The 24,371-nt window shown below is 38.9% G+C and overlaps 1 protein-coding gene across 2 annotated transcripts in view; it reads right to left on the reverse strand.

Annotated features, from left to right (window-relative positions):
* The window catches only part of cep131 (centrosomal protein 131), a 35,311-nt gene that overhangs the window by 8,352 nt on the left and 2,588 nt on the right, over nt 1-24,371 (reverse strand). Inside the window, exons 3-23 of one of the 2 annotated variants that reach the window (XM_036572000.1) lie at nt 23,822-23,916; nt 21,072-21,183; nt 20,547-20,674; nt 20,056-20,160; nt 19,624-19,788; nt 19,160-19,277; nt 18,481-18,597; nt 17,255-17,408; nt 16,975-17,072; nt 16,463-16,642; nt 15,638-15,829; nt 15,245-15,382; nt 15,020-15,145; nt 14,188-14,304; nt 13,736-13,765; nt 11,779-11,881; nt 10,619-10,820; nt 6,203-6,310; nt 5,474-5,591; nt 5,244-5,318; nt 1,212-1,354 (exon numbers count right to left, since the gene is read on the reverse strand). In XM_036572000.1, the coding sequence (XP_036427893.1) occupies nt 1,212-1,354; nt 5,244-5,318; nt 5,474-5,591; nt 6,203-6,310; nt 10,619-10,820; nt 11,779-11,881; nt 13,736-13,765; nt 14,188-14,304; nt 15,020-15,145; nt 15,245-15,382; nt 15,638-15,829; nt 16,463-16,642; nt 16,975-17,072; nt 17,255-17,408; nt 18,481-18,597; nt 19,160-19,277; nt 19,624-19,788; nt 20,056-20,160; nt 20,547-20,674; nt 21,072-21,183; nt 23,822-23,916 (2,624 nt within the window). The remainder of the gene's footprint in view (nt 1-1,211; nt 1,355-5,243; nt 5,319-5,473; nt 5,592-6,202; nt 6,311-10,618; nt 10,821-11,778; nt 11,882-13,735; nt 13,766-14,187; nt 14,305-15,019; nt 15,146-15,244; nt 15,383-15,637; nt 15,830-16,462; nt 16,643-16,974; nt 17,073-17,254; nt 17,409-18,480; nt 18,598-19,159; nt 19,278-19,623; nt 19,789-20,055; nt 20,161-20,546; nt 20,675-21,071; nt 21,184-23,821; nt 23,917-24,371) is intronic. The other variant, XM_036572001.1, reaches the window with a different exon arrangement.

The raw sequence follows: 24,371 nt of genomic DNA on the forward strand, positions 1-24,371 counted from the left end.
TCACACGCATGAGGGAGGGAGGTCGGCGGCACCATGCCACACGCATGAGGGAGGGAGGGAGGGTAGGTAGGTAGGTAGGTACTTTATTGATCCTGAAGGAAATTTAGCAGCCAGCAGCAGTCACACAACACAGGACAGTCATAATAATAAGGGTGGAACAATATAAAAGGAAGAATAAATATAAAAAAAATCCTATCTACAGGCATATATACAACTAGAAATATACAAAAATCTGCAATAAGATCTATAACCTGAGATGAAAAAGGCAGTGCAATAATGAATGTACAAGGAGGCGCAGGTAACAGAATATAATGACAATACTGAATAAATATATTGGTACTGATATAAAGTGTCACGGTGTGGTGTGTCCAGATGTGCAAGATGCGCGGTAGGGGGTACAGAAAGTGCAATATGTAAAGTAAGGTGTCCATATGTGCAGATGGATAAAATAAACCTATGATTTAACATGAGATTCAGATTCAGTCCTCATCTCTCCTCTTCCCTCTTCTCTTCTGGCCAACAGCTACGTTGATTAATATAGGAGCGCAAGTTACTGCGTCTGGCGTGAAATGGGCTTAACAGTGCTGTACACTGAACTGTCATCATAACCTCACTAAAACACCCCTTGTAAACCAGCAAGCTTTGACAAATGTGGCAGTTAACTTGCTTTGGCTGTAGAAACTTAAAGTTTGAGTAGCTGTTGTTGGTATATAACCCTGTAGACTTTCATCATTTTAAAGGGCAGGGATGTCAGCTTGCTTGTATGTAGCAGTACTCATATTTTGACTGCTAAACAAGCTCGTAATTCAGAGGATCCAGTGACACTTGCAGGGAAAATGTACACAGAACAATAAGTACCAGGTTTGAAACATTTGTATTTACCCGATGATGCGATACCAGCGATTTTCAAAAACTGATTTATTTTTCTCAAATCTGCTTAGATTTCCTAATACAGGCAAAGGACCGACTACAGAATGACGCTCTACTTCAGAGGTCTGTTTCTAGTACTGGTACCCTGTGGCACAAGCATTATGGGGCAAATGGAAAGTGTCTTGTGTGATATAAATATAAAATAACTGGGATAAATTATAAATAATAAAATAATATTTATAAAAATGGCTTGCTGTGTTTACAGTGTGGAAAATGAACATACAAAGCAGAAGTGAACAAATACATAGCCGAGTACACACACATGGACCGTTCACGCTCACCGGTTATCAGCAGCTCTCTCGCACTCTTCTCTAGCGCCACTCGTCTCTTCTTCCAGCCTCTGAATGGCCAGCTCAATCTCTTTGTCCCGCCCCTGCCGCACTTCCTCTTTCAGCTCTCGCTCTCGACTCAGCAACCATGCTTCCTGCAAGGAAACACACTACTTCCTGTCACATCTGAACTTTGAAAAGAAAAGTGCACCACATACACTACACAAGCAAGATTTGTGGATGCTTTACTCTTAGTCCTGGAGTCTTTTGGGTGAACCTAGGAATTGTCAAAGAACAACCACAGACATGTTCAGCTCTACAAACTAAGTCTGGCTCTAAGGCTCTTCTGTAAAATACAGGTATAAACGGATTTAAACGAATCAAAACTGCATTAGGACGTTATTGGACTGCAAGGTCATTAGGGAGAATGGACGTCTAGAACAACACAAGAGTTTAATGATGTAATGCTATTTTTTGTTTCCTTTGGCAAGCACATGTTACACCCACTTATTAAAAAGAGGTGTTTTCGCACACTGAAGTGAGCTGCAGACTCAGCCAGACATGTCTTGTGGTAATGAGGTCAAGTCTGTTTTCTTTGCAGCAGATATAGTTAAACTATATACTCTGTGAGTTAAATGATAATAAAATTTAGCTAACTGTACGTTCTTGTGCACACACAAGATGCATGCAGAGGAAACATCTGTCTTCCTCAAAAAGAGGTCAGAAACAGAAATATAGTTCTTTGGCTTTTATGTCTCTGTAGGACTTGTGACATGTTCTTTGAGAAGGACGCTGTGACATGAGATAAGAGATAAGGACTTGTTTATGTCCATCACCAATCTATCATACCAGACAAGGTGGCGGCATATGGTACAGAAATTGGAACTGGCTTTTTCCATCTTCATCTGGGAAACTTCAAGGCCTCGGGGCTGACTGAGAGTGACTCTTGCTGATGTCAATAAGATGCGCATGAGGGATACTATCTTTGTTGAGTGAATCTCACCAATGTCACTGTGTTTATCTCGGTTATCTTTCTGAACCAACATACAAGTCTGCACTATAACAGTTTAGCAGTATCTGTTTTGACTAAGTCTGTGTTAGATTGAGGGAAGACACTCAGCTCCACCACTTATGCTCCGTTTCTTTCTCTCTCTTTCTTTTTAGAGTTGATTTCTGATTTCGCTGATTTCTTTCTTTAAGCTTTTGCCATAGTTAAGCTCTTGCATGTGAGGTTATGTGTGTTTGTGTGAACGTGTTGACCAGTTGAGACTATTGTTCTCTATTTTTATCAATACTGTTAATTCTGTTTCCTTTTTTCATGTTCCTGTAATCCCAAAAAGAATATTTTTCTTATTAAATTTTATAATCTATGTGACTTTTGAAATTCAGTGTGTGGTCTTCTCACTGCATCACAGTGTTTTATATACATTTCTAAATTTTAATCTGAGTCATGCTGTGATAAATTCCCCAACAAAGACAATGCTTTATAGAATTGTGAGGAATAAAAATCTTGGGTCTTAATCATATTAGGGCTATCAATTATATGAGTAATCGAGTAACCTGCTGAGTATTTTGATGATTAATCAAGTAAAGAAAATTAACTAAACAATAACATACTATGCAGAGCCTTTCAAAGATTCCAAAGCACTTTACAAAAAAAGGAAGCATTTGAAAATAAATGTATATAAGAAAACACTGTGGAAAAAATGCACAATGCATATAAATAAGGCTACGTTCATGCTGCAGGTAGAAGTGGCCCGAATCTGATCTTTTTCTTCATGTGACACAGTTTGGTTTTTGTTTGGCAGTGTGAACAGCTAAAAACATTTAGAATCTAATGTTTTTTATTTCAACTATTTAGAATCTTTTTTTTTTTTAATCTGACACATATCTAATACATGGCAATATGGCCTGTCTGTGAACAGCCAGATTGGAATTCTAGACTTTTACTTTTACGTCAATCCATCTCAATCTTCATCATAATTTCTTGCGCATGGAAACAGACCATTAACAGCAACATCATCAAATGCCTGTTACTATGACTATGCTTAGCGTCTTTCATTTTATAGGTCAAGTGAGACGCACATTGGCAGCACAAATAAATAAACATGATGCTTACTAACGAGAGAAATCAAAATAACAGCAAAACTATGTTTACTTCAAGAACATTAAAAACAAGAGAAGCGATGGAGCTAAAGGAGCTTCATTGATCAGACAGATCAGACTCTTTATTTAGTATGTATCCCTGTTTTGGAAGTGAGTTTCTGTCTCTTTGCTAACATTCTTCTTCACAGCAGGTGATCAAAATAAACTGACCTTCCTTTCTCTGTTTAGTTGGCTTCCACAAATAAAACAAGCACAGAAAATTACCCTCTGGTCTCTTTTTCGTAAACTTTGCCCAGCATGGTCATTTTTGTGTCTGCTCTCTGTCCTTCAAGTTTAAAAAAAAAAAACAGTTTGCACACTGTAACCTTGGATTTCATGCAAAAGTAGTCTATTAAAATGAAATCCAGAGGACAGCTGGATCGGTGTTCTTTTGCACATGCTGGTCAGTTGAGGAGACTGATCTGTTCAAACTAATGTTAATATAAACCACATTATAAAAGACAACCAGATAACAAAATCAGATTTGGGCAGTAAATTGGATGCAGGCCACTTTTACCTGCAGTCTAAATGCAGCCTATGTCAATCCTTTCACTCCATAAACAAGAAACTTATAACAGCAAACATTTAATCCATTTTCATGTACTTGCAATTTGTAACTATAAACATATGCATGTGTGAGATCCTGATGGTGTGGGTTTCCACAGTAATACAAGATCTCTACTTGTCATGCTGCCTCAGCAGAGCCACCAGGATAGTCAGAGACCCCACCCACCCAGCCCATGGACTGTTTTGCCTTCTGCCCTCTGGCAAACACTATCGCAGCAAGCTGTGCAAGACCGCCAGACTCAGCAGGAGCCTCTTCCCACAGGCCATCATACTACTCAGTTCCCTCTAACAATACACAACAGACTGGCCTATCAGGACTGCTGAACCCCTGAACATACACACAGACTGCCTGAACACTTTCTTAGAACTCTGTCTATATAAAAATGCAGCTTTTTTCTGTGCAATATTTACAATGTTCTCATCACTTGTGCACTTTATCACTATTCACCAGTGCCAAGTTTACATTTCCTGTTACACTGTGCAATAATACCATCACTGAGAACAATGTGCAATATTTTTTTCTATACAACATGCAATATTCTTATATATATATATATTTTATATTTTTTTTTCTTTCTCTCTCTCTATTTGTATGTTTTATGTCTGTCTATGCAGTCTAGTATGTCTATGTGCAGTTGCCTTTTATATATATTTATGTATATTTTTGTACTTCGAAGTTGGAGAAACGCAATCTCTTTCAGCTCTGCACTGCTTGTTGTACTGTCTGAATGACATCAAAGTTCATTTTGACTTTGACTTTGTGGAGAACCTTCATACAGATAAACATGACTTCATAATGACCTGCAGACACTTTGTTTATCATTCAAATTGTGAACCAATTACTAAGCTGATTCATCAAGAACATGAAATTTTAATTGATTTTTTTTATCGAGTAATTCATTTTTATGGGGAACTGAGAAACCCTTAAATCATAGATCTTAGTTGTATGTAATCATACAGACACATATACTGATTAAAATTTTGATTAATGCTTATTAGGTCAATAAATCGTTGTCCCAATCTTTAAAGAACTCAATTCTTTAGAGAACAAGTGCCATAATGTTTTAGAGAATAACTCAATATAGGGCTGATTTTTCGACTAGAAGCTTGAATGATTAAGACCGCTGCTTATTTCTCTCCAGACATCCGGAAGAAGTTGTGATGCAATGTACAGTATCGGCTTAACATTACTTGCATGTTGTATATGTAAACAAGAATGTTTTCATGGATGCTGTATTAAAACTTTCTAAGTACTTCTCCATTGACTGGTGGTATTAGTATTTGTACACGTTTACATGCTCCCACCTAAAACACTTTAAAACACACACCCACCTCCTTTTTCATGTAATTTTCTTCCCACGTCTGTTTCTCGATTTCCAGACGCTCTCGCAGCGCCTTCATTTCCACCTAAACACACAGTTCACAGTCATAAGATGCTTCACAAATCTGACAAATTGGAGTAAGAATTAAAATGAGAGCTGCCCAGATCAGCACACTGAGAAAGTTGTTAGGTGCAGAATAAGTATTACTGTGTTCTCTCCTCACTGCTTTGAGTGTGTTACCTGGTGCCGTCTCTCTTGCTCTTCTCTGCTCTTTTCCATCTCTTCCCTCAGCGTTCGATTAGCCAGCGAGCTGTTGTTCTCCAACTGAGTCCTCAACTCCTCCAGCTCAGCACGCTGCCTGTCACAACAAACACACAGGCATTTTAGTTACAAATGCTTTATACTACCAATCACTCATGACCAGCCAGCCTCATCTTGGAAGTGTCCACAGTACAATGACGCAGCACTGTGAAAAAGTCTGAGACCACCCTTTATTAATCAACTTCTAGTCAACATGGCCATTAAGTTTAAAAGCACATCCAAAGCTCAGTCTTAGAAGTTGGCTGCAGCAGCTTCTTTGTTTGATTTGCAAATTATCTTCTTTTCTCAGTGAGGGCTTCTTGACAGCTACGCATCCTTTCAGACCCACTTTTCAGTTGTCTTCTCACAGTGGAAGGATGGACAGAAACACCTGTGGATTTTTCAGATCTGAAGCAGCTTGATTTTCTCCTCTCTATCAAAGATGAAAGCCCTAAGTGCTGTTTATCTGATGGGGACAGTTTTTGTGGTCTACCAAGTCTTGCACGGTTGTGAGGAGTTCACATTTTTTTTTAACTTCTTTTTTTTAGAAACTCCTGCCATTGGTCTCTGACTTTTGCTCAGTACTGTAAATGTATGTAAAATGTGACTGTTTAATATGCAAAAACAGGCTGACAGTTCCTTGATTCCTGTGTGAACTCTGATGCTGACCTTGCCGCTAACTGAGCAAGTCGTTCCTTCTCCTCCGCCACTTCTTTATAGAGACGTCTCCTCTGTTGCTGCAGGGCATTCTCTTCTTCTTGAAGCTGCTTTTCAAACCTAAAACACAAACACACAAAGTTGTCCTTAAAACAAACCAATGCACATAAATGAAATAAAACTGGCAGTATTTTACTCAATTGTCACCAATATGCTTCCATGTTCTCATGGAAAATATGAACCTCTTGCATACTTTACACATCTGTAGAACATTTTCACTTCATTTCTGATATGCAAAACTGGTTCAGCACTCTCTACCTTCAGTAAGACATGTTTCAGTTCAGGTTCCAAAATATTTATTCAAACCAAAGGTGAAACAAAGGCCCTCAGGGTTCGGATGTGAGATCACTGTCCGTCCTCTGTGACACCTGCTCTTGCCTGTGCTGGATTATAAATAAAACTGTAGGCTGGCACTACATGGTAAAACTTATACGCAACTTTAGCTGCTTGAAACTTACATGAAACTAAATTACTTGATTTGCTGAATGCAAAGTGTGCTGCAACTCATTTATAGCTCCTTTGAAACTCAGCCACATCCGTTGCAACTGTTGCAACTTTGTGAAAAAAGTTTAATGAAATCAAAATGCCGATAATACATTACGTAATCATGTCAAATGGCATACTTTAAAATGACTCAGTTTACTGGATCAATTGACAAGAAAATAAAATAGAAGATGAATTATTGGACGACTGAAAACGAGATCCTCCTGATTAACTTCATGGTTGGGAGAGCTTCATTTTCAGTTTCCTGAGCCATGACAAATGGCGAGTTTCTGTAAGCTAATCTAACATAATTCTACTGAAGTTAACGTAATTCTGTAACTGGCTGACTTAACTAGCCAGCTAACGGTAACAGCTGTTCAAACAGCTGCTTGTGCCAGCATGTATTCTTCTCTGTTAGCCAGCTGTTATGATCTGCTCACCTAGACGACTATTATTTTACCCCTTTCTTGACAACCCCTAATCTTACACAGAGAGGAGATCCCTTCGGGAATCAAAAGAGGAAAAAGATTACTGAAGAGGACAATGAGGTGTGGTTCTCTGTTAACTTGGCAATGCATCTAGGACGGGATGAGCAAGGCATCATGTGCAAATGTAATAGCTATAAAACATTCATCAAAAAAAGAAAAAAAAAACAGAATAAAACTCAAATTCAGAATGAAGAACCATAGACAGACAAAATGATAAGTCAGTGTAAATAACACATCACATGTAACTTTTCAGCTAACAAGTAAAGTATTTGAATGTGTTGCATGTAACTGACTTGCTTGATGTAACTGTCCAGTTGCATGCAACAGTTTCACTGTGTATAGCCAACCTTAGTCTATGAGAGTTGTATCTAGCATTAACAATGACTTCCAAATGGCTGGTCTGGACATCTGGAGAGTATCTAACTCATACACATGTGCTGGCTGCTTCTCTTTCTATGTGGTCCTCACAACACCATATTTACATATTTGCATTTTTCTACGTTTTACTCAAACTCAGATGATGCCTTACCTTATAAACAGCACTGGATAGTGTATCACAAGTTGGCAAGTAACATGATGTTTAATTAGCCTGTCTACAAGTATATATATATATATATATATATATATATATATATATATAATATATATATATATATATATATATATATATATACACACATGCAATAAATACGTTCAAATGTTTTTCAGATGCAACAGTGACTTGAGACGCACATCGGCTGTTTCTGACTTTGTTCCTAGAATAGGATCAAGACTACATAGTACTGCAGGGCACCGAGTTCAAGTGACCTCACTCTGACATCTGCCCTTGAGCCCCAACTACTCCACAGGTATTGCAATCGGAGCATGCTTATAAATAAACATTCTGGTTCTGTATCTTGGCTGGTGAAATAAAGTCCATCTTTTTTCTCTTCCCAGCCATTTATACTGGCAGCCAAGAGACTCAACAGTCCATTCCAAAACAAAGGGCAGGAAAATTCAGAAAAATGTCCTCAAATTATATTAATATATCTAAAAAAGCTACCTAATATGTCTGAAATAAAAACTGACCTTTGTTACCTTGTTTTTTCATGTCTCTGACCATATTAAACACAAATTTTTAAACAACTACACAATCATATCATGCTATTTGACAGATAAATGTGTGTTTTCCCTGAATCTCTGGTCAAACATCTTTGAAAATGAGTTTTGATTATATCACTGCGCACCAGCAGGTGGGAATAATAATATTAAATCAATGATATCATCTTCCAACACTCCCAAGTATCACAGAGAGAACATACTGAGCTAGTATTTTCTTTTTTTAATTCCAAGACATTTTGAGTTTTGAGTAGCAAAAACAACCACAGCTCATTTTCACATGATCATTTCCCTACCTCTCTTTGTCCCTTAGAAGTAATCAGGCTGTTTTTGTTGCTGTACCTTTAAGACTGATATGATTTTAAGACATCTGTTCTGACTGGATGCCCTGTATTTTTTTCATCCAAAAAGCAGTTTGGGCTAAAACTCTCCTTGTAATTTCATATAATTAATATAATTATTATTGCTGTAGGCTGAGTAGGTGATTATATGCATATTTTGATTTTGATTCATCTGTTTTTCCAGTTCATTTTCCTTATATGGACTGTATGAACTAGTTAATGGTATGTTCTGAAACCTTAGCAATGTATAATTTTTTTTTAATAAGCCACATTTGGTGTTCCATGATATGGGCCTCCTCTTAAAGTCTTTGAATGCTTTGATTGTCTGATAATGTTTAGTGCAAACTTTTTTATGAGGTCAGCATTACCCTTTAAAACTAAACGAACAGGGCTAATTACACTGCTGTTTTTTTTACAGAGCCCCACAACACATGCTCTTCCATACTAATGACAGACAACAATGTTTTTTTCTCTTTCATTATAAGTGTACGTGTGTGTGCTTGTGTAAGAGACACAGGCAGCTACACATGTCTTCAGAACCACCTCATTTACTTTCCCACTATGTTGTGAAACCATTTTTTTGTGCAAGTTAGGAAAATACTCGTGTGTGAGTGTGTGTGCCTAGCAGCTGTGTGTATAAACAGTACTAGCAGCCCAGTTATGAGTAAGAGTGTGTTGATGCGTGTATGCGTAAGTTAGAGACCAGCAGTTGTGCTGATCTTCTCACTTCTGGCTCTCTCACATTGGCACTGTCCATGTTTGTGTGTGCAAATATGTGAAGACCTTAAATGGCCCATATTCTTTTTATTTATTTATTTATTTTTATATTCGCCCAGAGGTCTACTTATTACATTTGTGTGGTTTTATATATTATATTTGTGTGTGTTTTTATGTGTGGTTTTATGTGTCCCTTTAAGGGCCCATTAAACAGCAGCAAAAGCAGCTAAAGCCCTATTCCTCTTTTCATCTCTCTCTCTCTCTCTGGCACTGTTCAAGTGTCTTGTTTTTTTAAGATGCCTGTGAGAGAAACAGCTGCCTGTATGGGTGGACCTCTACTTAGTCATTTTTCTGTGGCTATGTGTGTGTGTACGCGCATGTACGCATGTTCAGTGCTCAAACACAGTCTTGGGACACATCTGTCATCATTTTTTTATTACGTTTTTAGAATCACTTAATTTGCTCATGTATTATGGAAATAATATGGACTATATTCAAAAGAGCATCATTTGAGCTAAACCCCCCTCAGTTTTACTTAAAAAAAAGAAGAATGGTTGGGAAAGTAATCCAAAACAGGGCAACTACTGGAAAGCTAAAGATGCCCAATGCTACTCCAGGAAAAGCAGCATCCAACAATACACATCACTCTAATTTACATTAACGTTCTTAAAGATATTGCTTTAGAAAACCTAAATATTGAGAACTAATCTGTAAAAAAATAATTGTCTCTTGGTAACAAAATGAGATACAGTAAAAATCCCCAAATCAAGTGTAAAAATGTTTTGAGGTGGTAGAAAGAGACAGGAAGAGTTCAAAACTTGCCACACTCAGATCATCCAAAAGAGAAAATCCAACAAGCCTGGTGGAACATCAATGCAAACTCATGAACTTCTAGAAGAATTGCAAGTTATCGTCCAGAAAAGGACATGCAACATAAAACTGATTCAAATAAAAGACTAAATATTAACACAGACACAGGAAAGAGAGAGTTATATTTGTTCCACTGATGTCTGAGTACCTTCACTTCCCTTACTAAGTTTCATTTTGAGTTTCATTTAGTAAACATCGTTGTTATTGCTGGCTGCTGTAACTTTTCTGATATGAACGGATAAATGATACCTTTAGCCAGGAAAGTAAGACATACACAAGACATAAACTGTAGTGTTCCAAGGCTCTACTAATCCATCTCTTTTTGGCATTCTTCATCTTGCATCTGCGTCTATTTATGTGTGTGTTTTTACCTCTGCTTAGCGAGTTCTCTCTCTTTCTGGCACTGCTCATCTCTCTCTTTCTCCAGCTGCTGCCGGAGCTCCTCGATCTGCCGTACGTAGCGCTGGGCAGCCCTCTCATCTGCCTGTAGTAGCTCAGCCTCGTGAAGGACACGCAACTTCTTCAGCTCCTGCTTGTGTTTGGAGATCAGTTTTTGGATCTCCGGCTCCAGGCCTGAACACACAAACAGGTCATGAAGGTACATAATGCAAATCCCTTCACTGTGTACAGACTGAAAAAGACATCAATTAAGAATCAAAAACATTATATTCTAAACTGAAACCCAAACCAAGCAAAGAAATTCCAAATACTGCAAGTTTCATTCCTCAGCCAATAGAGAATAAATGTCAAAAATAACTAAATAAATTAAAAAACTTAAGTCAGTGAAACTCTACTTGCCTCCAAGAAGAGTGTAAATAACGCTGTTTATTTTAAGGACACATTAGACCAGTTAACAGGTAAATAATACATCATGTTGGGCAAAATCAGAATAATGTTTTCTGTGTTTTAAATCCACCACCACACCCTCTACTTAAGGTAATGTCCCTCATCATGTGGCCTCATTATATGACCTGCTACAAGTCCAACGGGGCCTCATTAAACAGGGCTTATATTTTATGATCTTTACTGTGCTTACATATAAAGATGGATATAGAAGCCCACTACGTGAAACTGCAGGACTCAAGTGGTAGGACCGGTCTGTGAAAGTTACGGTAGTGATCAACATTCAGTTGCAGCTGTAAGTGCTGTAGACGCAGGTCAAGACAAACATTTAACAAAGGCGCAAAATAGTCAGCAACTAATCTTTGTGTGGTAATTACAGTCTTGCCTGTCACTACCAGTTCATGACTGTAATTAACTTCCTCATCACCGCATCCATATGTGTTTACTTCTATATATTACTACGTGTCATATTTTTTTCATTTTACCACATTTTCTCCCAGCGTTATTCGTTGCCAATTCCTACCCACTGTTTAAGTCTGTCCTCTCACATGATAGCTACCAATTTTGGAGTGTGAGACCCAACACATACTTTCTCTGCGACATTGAGCCAATCACTGCATCTTTTAGGGCTGTAGCTCATGCAGCATTACCGGACAGCTTGACTACCTTTTGACTATTTGTTATTCACCTTTAACAGTGATCTCCTTGATCTTCTTGGTCTTCTCATCAATCCACTTCTCTCTGCGGATCTTTTCTGAGGCGCTCATCAACTCTTTCAGCTTCTTAATCTCCTAAAGTGTTACAGACACAGAGAAGAGAAAGAAAGTAGAGAGAGGAAAAGTGTTAGGAATAAATAATTAACGTCTCCTGTTTCTGTAATAGGCCGAAAATCTCAAAATACATGGCACTGGGAGTAGAAAGGTCATTATATATGTTAATAATCTAGTAATCTAATGATTATTTTGATGCTTAATCAAATTGTCAGAATTTAAAAAATAAATACATTTTAAAAAAGACTAAAAGCTCAACCATAAAAATGGATTTAAATGAACAATAACTAACAATGCCAACAATAACAAAAATATGACTACACATATATACATATAACATAAGCTAATGTTATATGTATATTACGTAAAACATACTGTAAGTTTAAGTTTAATTCTCAGTATTCAAATAAGTGATTAGTTGCATCAGGTGAGCTTCTACTTGGTGGGAACAAAAACACTGATACAATAAAAACAAGACTGGACACTCTGGCACACAGACTCACTACGTAAATATTATCAAATGCTTTGTAAAGGATATAAGAAGTAGATATAATCATTATGACCGAAATTAATAAATAATAAAATGACAGAGCAACGTCACCAGACAGTTTCACCAACAGGTCTCATCACCACAGCTCCAAGAACCTGATCAGTTTTAACTGTCACAAGGAAATAGAAAACTCTCTCAACCCATGAGTGAAAGTAGTGATGAGCATGTTAACTCCACAGTCAGTAGTTAACAGAGTAAAACACAGTCTCTGAAATTAAAGGTGTATACTTGCTTCAGTTCCCAAAACCACAACGCAGCCGGACATTCTATATTTAGTTTCGCCACTGAAAGGCTTTCAGCAAAGCAGAGCAAGAGCAGGCTACCAGAAACTGCCTACTGAAAAGTGAGCAGTGGCAATGCTACAGGTCAGCTGCAAAGAAATGTATTATCAAAGGTGGCTATTCCAGCACTGACAGCTTCCATTAGTTATTTTGAAACTGCTTATACACTACATATACACACATAGACAGCCCTTCTAATTAGTGAATTTGGCTACTTAAATGTGCTCCCACTGCTGACACAGGTGTTCAATTTCACACATACAGCTTGTATAATCCACAGTCATTCTGGAGTGGCCTCACACAAGCCTAAGGTCACCATGTCCAAAGCTAAGTGTCAGCTAGAGGGGTATAAAGCCCCCCGGTGTTGGGCTGTAGAACAGTGGAACTGTGTTCTCTTGAGTGATGGAGCTCCATCCAGTACCTTTGGGATGAGTTGGAGTGATCCAGAACTGATCATCCAACATTAGCAGCAGACCTCACTAATGCTCTTGTGGCTGAATGCAGTCAAATCCTCAATGCAATGTCTAGTGTAAAGCCTTCCCAGAAGAGTGGAGGCTGTTACTGCAGCAAAGGGGACAAACCTTCTAATAATACCCCTGATTTCAAGAGAAAGTTGGATTAGCAAGTGTCTACATTTGGACGTGTGGTAACAGTCTGGTATGCAGACAGGCACAGATAGGGTTATCATTAACTAGAAGGATAACAGATAAAAGGCATGACAAACATTCCATAAAACCACCTGGAAGATAACGGAATTCCCAAAAGCTCCTACTATGGTGGTAAGTTGGTGAAGTGAACTATGCCTCTTCTCTTCAATGCCTTGCTCTGATTACAGGCTACTCGCATAACATCATGACACCCTGTCATCAACGGATACTTCAACAATTTCAGCATCTGAATCTCAGAGTTAGTCCTCTTAAATGTTTCACTGTAAAAAAAAAAAAGAGGTGATTTCCACTTGGTGGAAATTGCAGTATCGAAAGGGAGGGGAGAGATGAAATAGAAGCGAAGAGCATAGGTCAGAAACAGAAAAATAAGCGTTACCTCACACAAGGGACCCAGAATTTGCCACACCTACAGTCAGAAGAGCAGACGTAGAAACGAAGCAAAGAAAAACACAGACAAAGAGAAGAAGAGAGAACATAGGTTAAAGAGAATAAAAGCAACGCTACAATTAAGCGCATGCACTTCCCACTCGCACCTGCATGCACATACACACAGAGCTCTTCATATAAGGTTTAGTGTAAGAGGAATAAAAATAAAAATACAGAATGCTCATAGTCCAACAGCAGTCTTTACAAGCACAGCAAGAAAGCAAGCAAGCAAGTACGCCCCCTTCTGGCACCATAATCCTACTACATGTTGTGTTTGGAAATGGCATGCATAGACAGTTGGTGAGATTTGCCAAAAACAGCCAGCCTTTGCCTTTTGTCAACATTCTGATTAAGTTTCCTGCTGTTTGGTTAAAATCCTGAATCAGCCAATGTAGTACTCACTAGTTCATGCTGCTCCTGCATCTGGCTAATCTTCTTCGTATATTTTTGGTCCACCTGTTTGAGTTCAGCTACCACCCCCTCACAGCGCTCACTCAAGGCCTTCTTATCATCGATCAACTAAGAGCAGGAGACACATATCAAGTAATGAACACATTTCGGACTACATCCTGTCCAAGACACACATAAAGCTAAGTCTAAGTCTATCTTTAAGTTAAAAATAAATAAATAAATAACAGGGATTCTTTATGGAAACGGGAATTATTATTAGTGTTTTGAACTATACCAGGTTTATTATCTAGTTTATACACAGTACTATGCAAAAGTCTTGGACACCTAAGGAAATTGTTTACAACCATTCATCTTGGCAGAGAGTGTGCTTTTGCTCGTAAAACACCACATAACATTAAAATATCAATAAAATAAAATAATATAAAAAAGTACATCTTAGCTAGTGACTAAAAGAACACAGGCGAAATTCCAACAGTACACCTGATTTAATTTAACTTTAATTTTTAAGATTTGATTAGTTCAACTATGTACTGGACGATTACTACAAAAAATACTGGGCTTTCTCAAGGAGAGAGTTGGAAATGGCTGAATCAAAACACTAACATATATAAAACCATTACTTATTGAATTAATATTATTTGTATTTATTCTAATATTAGTATTTTTTCTGAGCAAATGAACTACACATGGATCAATAACACTACACAGCAGTCATTTATGACAGTCAGTGGACTTGGTCCTTGGTCATTTGGTCTCTGAAGACTGGGTATCTGCATGTGTGCTAGCAGAAAATGTGGTTCTGAATGAGGTGAAGTGTGGATACCTGGTCTATGAAAGCCAGGTGTCTTTGTATTGTTGCCTCATATTGTTGTTTTTGCAGCTGGAAGTTGTGGTTGAGCTCCTTCTCTGTCTCCTTCACATGATGGAGCGTCAGCTCTCTCTGCTGAGCCTGCAATCAGAGTACCATGGCTTCAGTTTAGAAGAGTACTATTAACATAGCTAGCCATTCTTGGTGTGTTTATGTCAGTATGGAGATTTTTTTTTTTACCAGAGCAGCCTGTAGCATGTTGACAGTGCGTCTCTTCTCCTCCAACTCCAGTTTGAGTCTCATCATGGAGCTGGTGACCTCAGCAGCAGTAGCTGAAGCGTGATCCACGCCAGCCAGCTCCTCCTCAGACAGCAGCACCTGCAAACACATGCAATGAAAACAAGCATCTCTTTAGAAATGAAAGTAATGTAATTAATGTTACCTTAAAAAATGTTAACCTTGAACCATAGACTTAATATTCAGTTATTATTTGTGGCACTTTTCACTATGTAGGTTATGTAGTTCTGTAAACATGTACTGATAAGATAAACAGCTTTTTTAAATATATTTTTCTCAGGTGCCTAAAACTTTTGAAACTCAGTCATATGAAAGTGAGCCCTGTAGCAGCAGCACCTCTCTATGTGATCCAGATGTGACTGAGCGAGGCCTCTCCTGCTCCGACTTCTCCATCTCATCCAGGAAGCTCATGATGCTTTGTAGCTTGGCCTCAGACAGGAGGGCGCCCTCATCTGGCAATGCGGGGGTCTGACTCAGCTGCCCATGACGCTCTAGGTTATCCGCAGTTAGGGAGTTAGAGGTTCCGTCCTGCAGGGAATGACATGGAGCTACTACAGCCAGTCTGTGCATTCTTCCTGGACACCCCAGCCATCAGATGGATTTGTTAAAATCCATCAGCAGCACATTTGGTTTAATGTAATGAAGCATCGATTAGCCAAACCTGGTAGTGAATGACAACTACAAATAATACTGGGCTGCTATGAGAAGAGGTTTGGAAAAAGGGTAAAACGAACAGACTGAAACATAAAATCACTATTTATAGTATTAATGTTATTTGTATGTATTGTAATATTGGTGTTTTTCTGAGCAAATAAACATGTATTGATAAAACAAACAGTATTTTGTTTAAATATAATTTTCTCAGGTGCTTAAAACTTTTGCACAGTACTGTATATTCTAAGTACTAAGTTCTAAGTCTTTTCATAAAATATGTCTAAAAAATGTAGTCACTTGTCCTCTTGTAAACATGGAATCTACTTTCTAATTCTAACCTGGACCACAGTCACGTTTCCAGCAGTGGTTCATGTTAGTAGTTATAATATTATCTAGGGATACAACTTCAGGCCCACAAGCAGGAAATACAGCTCTCCTCTCAATTAGAAAATATAAGCTACTGTCTATAAAGCTACAAAAACTGCTTGTGGACTTGAGCAGACTCACCTCATCAATCCAGGCATATTTCTCTTTTCTGTAGCTCTTGTCCTCTGACAGTCCCTCTGGTTCCTCCTCCAAGAGCTTAAGGGAATCCAGCAGGTCATTAAGGGTGGTTTTAGAATGAGCTCTGCTGGACGACACCCCCTGCCTCTGGTCCTCAACACTTACAGACCTCTGTAGAATCTCCTGAGCAAGACAGCCAAACTGGATTAGCAGTTGAAATCTCCTAATTATGTACATCATGAGCTGTTTTTTCTTTGGTATCAGATGCCTAAAGCCCATGAGCTCTGAAAAAATAATTTTTCTGAACTTCAGGTTCACTTTTTGGCCCAGCATAAACGATTAGACTCTGAGGTCTTTTTGGAATACAGTCTATTCCAAAAAGTGTTGTCTTCTGTTCAGAATTCCTTTAGCAAAGTCTACTGAAGCCTGTGTGCTGTCTGATGTCAACTGTACCTGTGTGCTGTATCAAGTAAACTGTCTATTTGTGCTGCATATATTAAATTGATATGAAATACCTGGGAACACTGAGAACCTCTTCGTGTTGACACTGCAGGTGAAACTGCCCTCAGGTTAGCAGCGTCTTCCAACTCACTTGCCAAATTTACATTTGAGTCTGTACACAGACATTCATATAAGATGAGTCAGTCATTTTCAAACTACCAGCCGACCACATAAATGTTATTTTCTGTCTGGTTAAAACACACACACAAACCACACATTCTCAGCAGAAGCTGTATTTTCCAGCTGTTGAATGCAGAAACACAGACAGAATGAGTGAGGGGTCCTGCAGTTTACCTGTGTTCTTGGCCTTGGCAGCTATTGGAGAGGTGGGTAAACTCTGGGTGAGTTTTTTACGGCCCACCTTCCCAGCCTGCTGCAAGGCATCCAGCTCCTCCTCCGCTGTTTGCTGCACCTTGGCTGCCCGCTGGGCCCGCTTCTGCTGCAACTCCTACAGGCACACGCACAAATTCAACACAAAACCATGATTTAAAAAATGTAAAAAGCTCACCAAAAATCACAATCAGTGACACAAATAATAAGATTTTGTCTATTTTAGTTGTACAAATAAAAGTCACAGTTTCTTTTAAAAATGAAATTCAGTAAGTCAAGGCTAACAAACAACATGAAAATTCATGAAATGAAAATTAAGAAACGTGTCCCCTGTAGTAGGGACCGCCGGCATCATTCCTAGGAGAAAGTCTGAGACTAAAATAGAGGGGTAATTGCTGTAGAGTTATTAAGTTCACTGAGTGCTGCAAATACAAGTCATGTCTAAAAATGTTACTAAATAATCTGACTTACTGTTGGTTACTATAACAAGGTTAAAAGGTCAATGTGTATGAAATTTGGCAGACATCATCTTTTGAGACCCCACATTCATTACAAATAGAGGCCACTTTCGCCAATCATTTGTGGTCTACTGGCTGTGCTCTTCTTAAACGGTATATTGTACTTGGACCCCAATAATTGCTCTTCGTGATGTAATTTGTAGACGGTGGCTAAGCTCTCACAGCAGTTACATCAGTCCATAGAACTCAACAAAATCAGTTTCAGGCAAAAGCAAACAGGCAGTTGCGAACGAAATGTGTCTCTCTTTTCACATTTTAGTAACGTTTTCTCAGTTCTGATGGGATAATTTATATCAAATACTATAACTGTTTGTTGACTGAATAATAACCCTGAACAGCTGCTGTGCTGAGTTTGGGTGAGATGATACTCATCATTCCAAACTGTGAATTTCAACAAAAGGTGACAAGTTTGCATGCATGAACAAAACAGACCTCACAAGTTGGCTGTTCATATTTTGCTATACTTTACATCTGGTAAAGGAACAGGTCAAGGCAGCATGCTGCTACTGGACATCAGGCAGTAACTAGAAAACAGTCAACACATGTTGGCTCTGGTCCAGTCAGTCTACTCAGAAAAGGGGCCAAAACACTTGAATGCTAAAAAGACCTCAACCCTTGCTGTAGTGGTCAGCCTCAGTTAGCAACTGTCTCTGTAGCCGGATCCAGACACACCTGAATAGCAGTGAGTCTGGCCAAACGAGCCTTCTCCTCTCTGATGCGTTTCCTGTCCTCCTCCTTCTTCTTCTGTGATCCCACTGCTTTATCTTCCTCCTGTCGTTGCTCCCTTTCCTGTTTAATTACATCATGTAATAGACACCCATGGATGTTTTAGAAAAAAAACACTTCTAAAATAGCTTTTAGGCTAGTTTACACAATTAGAATCTTTCTCTGCAATGCATATGCCAGTTGAAGACGCTGAGATGATTTTTTATTTTTACAAGGAAAAGACCAGTAATTGTAACGTTTAAGCAACAAAACCACACAAAAACGTCTTACGTTTATCAAGCATGCTGATTTCATCAGATGCCCAGCTGAAAAAAAACAACTGTGTTGACAAAACAACCTTTTTCTTTTTGATTCCCCCTCCTTACTTATCGCTTTCATGCACTTCCACACAAATAAAGGGAAATACATAAAACTTCCACGACATGACAATTTTTATCTATAAAAGTTCAACACGCCTACAACTGGTGTGGCTTCTGCTGTTTTTTTGCTGTTGTTTATTTTTCTGTTTTTTTCCCCCCTGATTTTTCCCTTTTTGCTTTAATTGTGTCTGATTGTTTAAGTTCATTTACAGGGTCTCATTTCTATTTCATACAAATCAGAAAATATCAGGAAAACTGTTTCACACCTTCTTTTTGGACATGAGCAGCTGCCTAAGGGCAGCATCATTTGCTCTCCTCCGGTTGACATGGTGACGGAACCAACGCTGAATGGTAACTGCTGCGTGGCTGACCTGCTGGATATACCTGTTAACACAGTTAACATTAGAAACTTATGGCTATGGCACTTGCAAACAGTATTGCTTGAGACTTAACTTCAACTAACTACTTAACCTCATAATTAGCAAAACAGTGATAAAGATCATGTAATTAATGGCATGTTCAACATTCAGATCCAACTCAAATAGCCATTTAAACAGCACCACTGCACATAATTGTGTAAACAGCAATAAGTGGTACTAATTAGCTATATCAGATGTTGGAGCAATGAACACACTGAACTGTACAGTGCAGCACTACCCCAACTCTGGGTGACGTTGCTATGAGCAGATACTAGAGAACAATGTTGGGTGCTAATTCAGGCAAGACTCACCTCTCTGCCTCCTCCTCAGTGACCTCTCGTCTGCCAGCGGTGCGAGGGCTGCGGGGAGCGTTGTTGTTGGAGTTGGACGAAGATGAGGAGAAATTCTTCTGTGACTTAGTGAGGGAGCCGCTCTCTAGCGTCCCCTCATCATTTACTGTGGCCTTGATTATATTACTGAGATACGAAACAGAGACAGAAAGAATGAAGGAAACACAAACAATCAGTATGAGGCTCAGAGCTACAGCACCACCTGCTGGACAAAATTTTAGTTAGGCTGCTTTAAATATTTAAAGTGCGAGGACTCTATACATCCATTCTTCAGTTCATCACTTTCATAGTAGTTACTGAATAAGTTATACTACTGAATAATAATATTAAACACGCTTTAAAAAACATTCGGTTTACAGGTTAAATCTGTGTCCATAAACAAAGCATCCATACTTGAAGCAGGGTTTCTGGTTGGAGCTCTTGGGCGTGAGGGGCTTATCCGAGTGGTTGTTGTGTAGGATGGTAGTTACTGAGTTACCCATTGCTCCTTTATTGCTCCTGGAGGTAAAACATTACAAACATAATCAACTCATACTGACTTTATATAGTCTTCACAAATATGTTTACACAATTTCCAGAAGCCTTTAAAGCAGCTTAACACAGAGTCTGCACGTTACTATTCTACTAGCTACCCACCTCCTAAAACACATACACAGTCCTACAAAGAATTACACCAAACAAATGAAACAAAGGGACACTTTATATTCAGATGTAATAGCAACTATCTGGAAGTCATTTTAAGACTCCCTGCCTCCCAAAGAGCAGTTATTCAATTGCTTGACAGGCATGAAAAATGTGGCATCATGAAAATCTAACACAGTTGCCGTAGAAACAGAAAACGTTAACATGCAGGGTTGCGGCTCTGGAAGGAGGTGGCTGCCCACCTGTTGTTAGCAGTAAAGTTGGCAGCCAGGGAGACACCAGAATCTCTCTTCTTCAGGCCAGTGGGGGAATCCATACTGCAGGTACTACGTGAGCTGGAGGGCAGGGGGAAGGCTCGCGGCTGGTCGTCCTGAAACACAGGTACAAGAATAAACACATTCACCTTGTTGACACAGGGCACACGTCCAAATTTTATGGTCTCATCTCAAGTTTCCTTGTTGAGTTAAAACTTCACATCTTGCTCTGCCGGTTTCTCATGAATTGTACCAAACAGTGAAGCAACGGTAGGCTGCTACTGTACTATCACTGAGCCATTCTCACTCATTCATTATTATCTGTACTTGGTCTAGATTAGTATATTTGTGAAAGCATCTACAAACAGCATCTCATTAGGATAGAGTACTGGACACAATAAATATGTATCTGAGGTTTCAAAGCTGATTTAAGGCTGAAGGAATCACTACAAAAGCAAGAAAAAGGGTAGATGACAGAGAAGTCTACAGGGTCTACAGTGACGATAGGTTTACCAGTATATTCCATGTCGTGCGGTCTGGGGAGGCCTTAGTGAGGCTGGCCAGCTTTCGCCTCCCATCAGTGCTGCTGTCAAACAGAGCCATGAAGTCCTCAGCATGGCCATCACTAAGAGAAAGAGTCAGAGCCAGAATGCAGAGAATGAGTAAAAGGCGCATAAACACTGGACAAAATCAATGCTTTGTTAAGTCTGCAGACTTTGACTCAACAGTCAACACAAGGCTCTTGCAGAAACAATGTCAGTAGTGCGCATTATATTTTTCAAGTATTTTATTCTTGGTGGTTGGTTACTGTTAGTAAGAAAATGTTATAGAGGAAACTTAAAAGGCTCATATCCCACATTTTCTTGCATTTTATGTTTTACTCCAAGGTCTACAATATATTTGATGTTTGTGCAGTTTTACATACCAAAATTAGACTTAATTCATTTTACATGACAACCTCTCTTTACCCCTTAAAATGAAACAGGCTGATTTTGTCACTGTGCCTTTAAGACTAATACACAGTCGTATGCAAAGGTTTGGGTTAAATGATATGTTTTGATTTTGTGTGACTAAGTGACAAAAAGATAACACGTCCTCTACTGAGAACACACTTCAGCTGAATTTAACATATTGAAAAAATAAAAAAACATCAAGTTTGCCCTGTGTTATGCCACGTTTATATTTTTATATTTTTTTCAGTGTGTGAACAGTATGTGTGCTGCAAATAAACGGCAATTGTGTACTAAAATTGTTAGTGTTACTGTTATTTTCCATTTTTATTCTTATTATTGGTATTATAGAGGATACTGATAATAGTTTGGCTAGTTAACCGCAAGTCAAACATTGTTTCTGGTTGTTAAATGTTTACATACACTACCAGACTTGAGTTTAATCGTACAGATGCGCCAAAGATTACATTTATGAATAACAAAACTGTCTGTGAAACTAGCATGTGCTCAATTCAGATTTGAGGGCAACTGTACACAACTGTAATAAATAAGAGCCATTATGATCTTGGGCAGTGAGACTCCCTCTCAATGAAAAGAGCCAGACATCCGAAGCATGATTCACTTCAGATGAGCACAAAAAAAAAAAAAACTTTTTTTTTTTCGTGGTGACAGCTTTGTGACGACAGCTGCATTAGGCCTCTGCTTAGGAATGCAATATGATGGGAGTCTTTGAAAGGGACAGTCGCCTTCTTAAAGGCAGATAATGCACACAGGCATATGGCTATCGCATCTTCATGCACAATCGAATACCACCGAACATCCAGCATGGGTGAACAAGGCAGATGCCTGACCTGCACCATCAGCATCTGCGCTGTAGCCTTATGTGTGCTGAAGTGTGTGCATTTTTAGGGGGGGGGGCGGCGTAGAAAGGCGACCACCCCATGCCAGCTGGCCTAATGAAAAGTACGCCCAATACTGATTTAAAAGTGCATTCCTTCACGTTGCAGGGGAAGGGAGGTCAGAGAAGGACAGTTATTAAGGTGCAGAAAGGGGAGGGAGCAGTGTTAGGTCATCCTTCATTCAAACCCACTATAGCATCTCAGGAGGCTGTGCAAGGGGAGGGCGACAGCAGCTGCCAGACAATAGGCTCCCAGTGCGTGCACACTTCTCCTTTCACTGCGGCCTCATTTGACAGAAACCCGAGAGGCTTCCCTCTCAACTGCTCCCCCCACCCGCTCTGAACAAAGCAGCCCCCGCTGCTCTCCACTTTTTTGAGCAGCAGCCGCCAGTTCACAATAGCCATTGTCCTTTATCTTCCAAACCCCAGCTGTTGCTCCTCTCTCCAGCACAAACCCCCAAATCCCCTTTAAACCTTAGCCCAAGCATGACACTCACTGCCCGTGGCTAAGAGCACACAAGCCACACAGAAAGAAACCTGCAGGGACATGTCTCAGATCACTCACATCAATGAAAAAAATGTTCAATATGTTGTTAGGTAGCCTAGACATTGCCTGAGACCATTTTAGGCTACTGAGCAGATATTAACACAACTGCTGGAATTTACTTTTGCCTTTCTGCGCTTTAGAAAGGTAATTAACAGACTTTGGCTGGTTTACATGGTGAAACTTTCATGCAACTTTATTTGCCTGAAACCTACATGAAACTACATTGCACTTGAGTTGCACAATGCGAAGCATCCTGAAACTCAATTGAAATTCAGCTGCAACAGTTGTTAGCATCTGAAACAACGCAAAAACAAAAAAATAAATAAAAATAATAAAAAAGAAGATGGTATGTGTGCAAATAACATTTTTTTTTATTTAAAGCATGTTCCAAGCATATTTAAAGCAGGTTCCATAGATCTTTTTTCCAAGCCAAGAGCCATTTAGGATCCTTTTATTTTTGTTTGGACTATGCCGCCTAAAATATTCCCTGCCTTGACGCAGATGTATTGGAGCAGTGAATACTTTCAGTTGTGCAGGACAGTGGCCCCTCAACACCCCATCAGAACTATGCAACTGTTAATACGTTTTCTTTAGAGATTCAGCATCACTTTTATCTTCACAATTCAAGCCTGAACTTGGAAGATTTCCAAAGTTTCTTTGTCAATATCATATCATCAATATGATTTAACTTTGTTTTTCAACTTCGTAAAACAGGGCCAAGGTCATCTCAGTTCTTATTAAAATATTTTAAAGCTTCTGGTTTGAGTATTGGATATGAATTTGTGACAGATGTGATACAAAAAAAGACAAACTAAAAACACGCCACTCACATTCACTTCATTCCCCTCACTCAAGTTATGTTTTGTACCTGAGGCTGACGTTGGCCTGCTGGTTCACCTGTGTAGTGCTGTTGGACCGCCTCAGGTTCTTAATGGCACGTGAGCTCCCAAACCCAGAGTCAACCTGCCAAAAATATGAATCGACAGCACTGTAATTAAAGACTGCAGTGTAAAATGTGGCTATATACCTCATAATGTATACTTAATAATGAATAATTTTACTCAAAGACGTGTAACTGATTTTTACTCTACGGAAATCAGAACATTCCTGAGATTGATGGCAAAATCATAAGCAAACCACTTACAATCATACTAACAACCGGCATGCTAGAAAATAAAGTAATACATAGAGGTGCCAAAAGGTTCTCTGGAGCGATGCCACAGAAAAAATTAAATTAGAATTAATAAAAGTTCAGAATTCAGGAAATATGGGTTCAAGAGCGTCTCACAAATTTGACACAAACCTGTTGTTTTGTAAATGTTAACCAGACAGAGAGCGTACTTCAAGAAAAAAACTTACTATATGTTTAATTGTATGGATATTAAACTGCTCTTTCAAATGTGCACAGGAAATTCCAC

The sequence above is a fragment of the Colossoma macropomum genome, unplaced genomic scaffold, assembly GCF_904425465.1.
Source record: "Colossoma macropomum unplaced genomic scaffold, Colossoma_macropomum, whole genome shotgun sequence".
Taxonomy (NCBI): domain Eukaryota; kingdom Metazoa; phylum Chordata; class Actinopteri; order Characiformes; family Serrasalmidae; genus Colossoma; species Colossoma macropomum.